This window comes from Helianthus annuus, chromosome 8 (genome assembly GCF_002127325.2).
Source record: "Helianthus annuus cultivar XRQ/B chromosome 8, HanXRQr2.0-SUNRISE, whole genome shotgun sequence".
In the NCBI taxonomy this organism is placed as follows: domain Eukaryota; kingdom Viridiplantae; phylum Streptophyta; class Magnoliopsida; order Asterales; family Asteraceae; genus Helianthus; species Helianthus annuus.
The window spans coordinates 61,894,944-61,896,976 of NC_035440.2; the positions used below are offsets into that span (position 1 = coordinate 61,894,944).

The window sequence follows — 2,033 nt, forward strand, 5'->3', positions numbered from 1 at the left end:
GCATCTCTCATAAACCACCAATTACAAGGTTAGGGGAAGGTTCATTTGAGAAGAAAATTTTATTGAGAAGAAAAAGAATAAAAGGGTATAATTGTAAAACATTAAATAGTTTTTTCTCATCTCATTTATTATTATATTTGACTAATTAATTAGTCATTATGACTATAATCCTCCACACTAAATATTTTTGCCTACACACATCAAAAGTTATCCTACACGTTTCGAAATTTATCCTACACATATTGAAATTTATCCTACACAACTCGTAATTTATCCTACACGCCTCGTATTTATCCTACACTATAAATGAAATTTTATTTTTATTTTTTGTGAAAAATATATATCTTAAAAATAAGTTACAAATTTAATATAGTTAGTTATTAAAGATGAAACTACCAATTAATGTTGTATGTAAGTTTACTAATATACCCTTATAGTTATATTAAGTACAAATATTAAATAAAGTCTAATGAAGTATTTCTATTGGTTGAAATTTCTTGTTTTTTCTTCTTACAAAGAATTTCTTCTCATTTGAACCCTTCACTACAAGCGAGTACAAGGTTATTGTACAATCCTTGTAAAATGTATGATATAAGAATTTAATAATTATTTTATTTTATTTCTTTTTCTTTTATGAAACGATTTGTCCTATTCCTATAATCCTATTCTTGTATCACATTTCTTTTTCTTATTTTTATGTGGCCAACTAAATAATCAAAATTAAGGCGGTATGGTCCTGGGTCATCTTCAACCACATAAAAGAGATAAGAATATAATAATATAGGGGCTAGAACGGTAGTTTAGCGTAAACACAAAGGTCTAAACTGCGAATAAAACCAAATGTATCAGATACATTGGGGGTGTTTGGGATTCCTTCTCAAAAACAACTTATTAACTTATATAAGTCATAAGTTATAAGTTAGAATTTCTAACTTCTCAAAAACAACTTTTTCACACACAAAAACAACTTAAATAAGTTAAACCAAACACTGTAAAAACAACTTATTAACTTTTATAAGTCAATAAGTTATAAGTTGCTCCAAAATAAGTTAATCCAAACACCCAAATTGAACCTGGACACCCTAAATTTACGCGTATAAATAAACCGGAGATCAAGGAGAGACCGTACCACAAACCAAATCAGCCAATAAACCAAAATCTTTCTTTCATATATTGAAAATGGCGCCAAGCATTGCGGTTCCGGCGGTGCAAAACCACCGGTCTGCGGCGGCGAAGACAATGGCGGAGGAGGAGGTGTTGAGAAGGAGGAATGAGGAACTAGAGAGAGAATTGAAAAGGAGTCTAGAGAGAGAAGAGAAGATGAAGATGGAGCTGCAGAAGACGTGGGAGCGGCTGCGCGTGGCGGAGGACGCGGAGGAGCGTCTGTGTTCGCAGCTGGGAGAGCTTGAAGCTGAGGCCGTGGATCAGGCGCGTGCATACAGAGAGCGTCTGGTTATGTTGATGGAACAGCTTTCGGCTGCTCAGAAGATTATTGAATCGGCTTCTGTTTAGAGACCATGAATATGTTCTTGAATTGTTAAGAGAAAATATAGACGTTGTAAATTGAATTACAAATAACATGTATATTGATTTGAACATTTGTTCTTGAAATTTTGTTTGTGATGGAGTAAGTTGTTGAACACCAGAAATCAAGATGCTATGATGGTACAGAGTAGTAGTGACAGACCCAAGATTTATTTAGACCCAAGATTTATTTTCGTAAAAGTTTAATCATATTTTTAATACGGCGGCCCCCAACCATGGCATTAGGTCAGCCTTCAGAAGCAGGGCTGGCCAACCCGTATCGTCACCTGAGGGCCAAATTTTCAAAGGGTTAGAAAGGGTTTTATAAGCTTTTATATATATAGTAAATTATATATAAAATGTTGGGAGAGTAGAAAAAACAACTTGAAGTTGATGTAGAGGCCGCGAGTTCAGGCCTTGAATTTTTTAGTTCATCTCTCCTTGACCACAAATTTAGACCTGGTTTTTACGTCACCCATGACCTAAATTTTTTTAGAGTTATCGAGGAT

The 2,033-nt window shown here is 34.0% G+C and overlaps 1 protein-coding gene across 1 annotated transcript; it reads left to right on the forward strand.

Annotated features, from left to right (window-relative positions):
* The first annotated feature begins 1,065 nt into the window (after positions 1-1,065).
* LOC110934601 (protein RESPONSE TO LOW SULFUR 3-like) lies at positions 1,066-1,631 on the forward strand. The gene has a single exon (XM_022177532.2). The coding sequence runs from the start codon at positions 1,180-1,182 to the stop codon at positions 1,510-1,512; it is 333 nt and encodes a 110-aa protein (XP_022033224.1). The 5' UTR covers positions 1,066-1,179; the 3' UTR covers positions 1,513-1,631.
* The last annotated feature ends 402 nt before the right edge of the window (positions 1,632-2,033 follow it).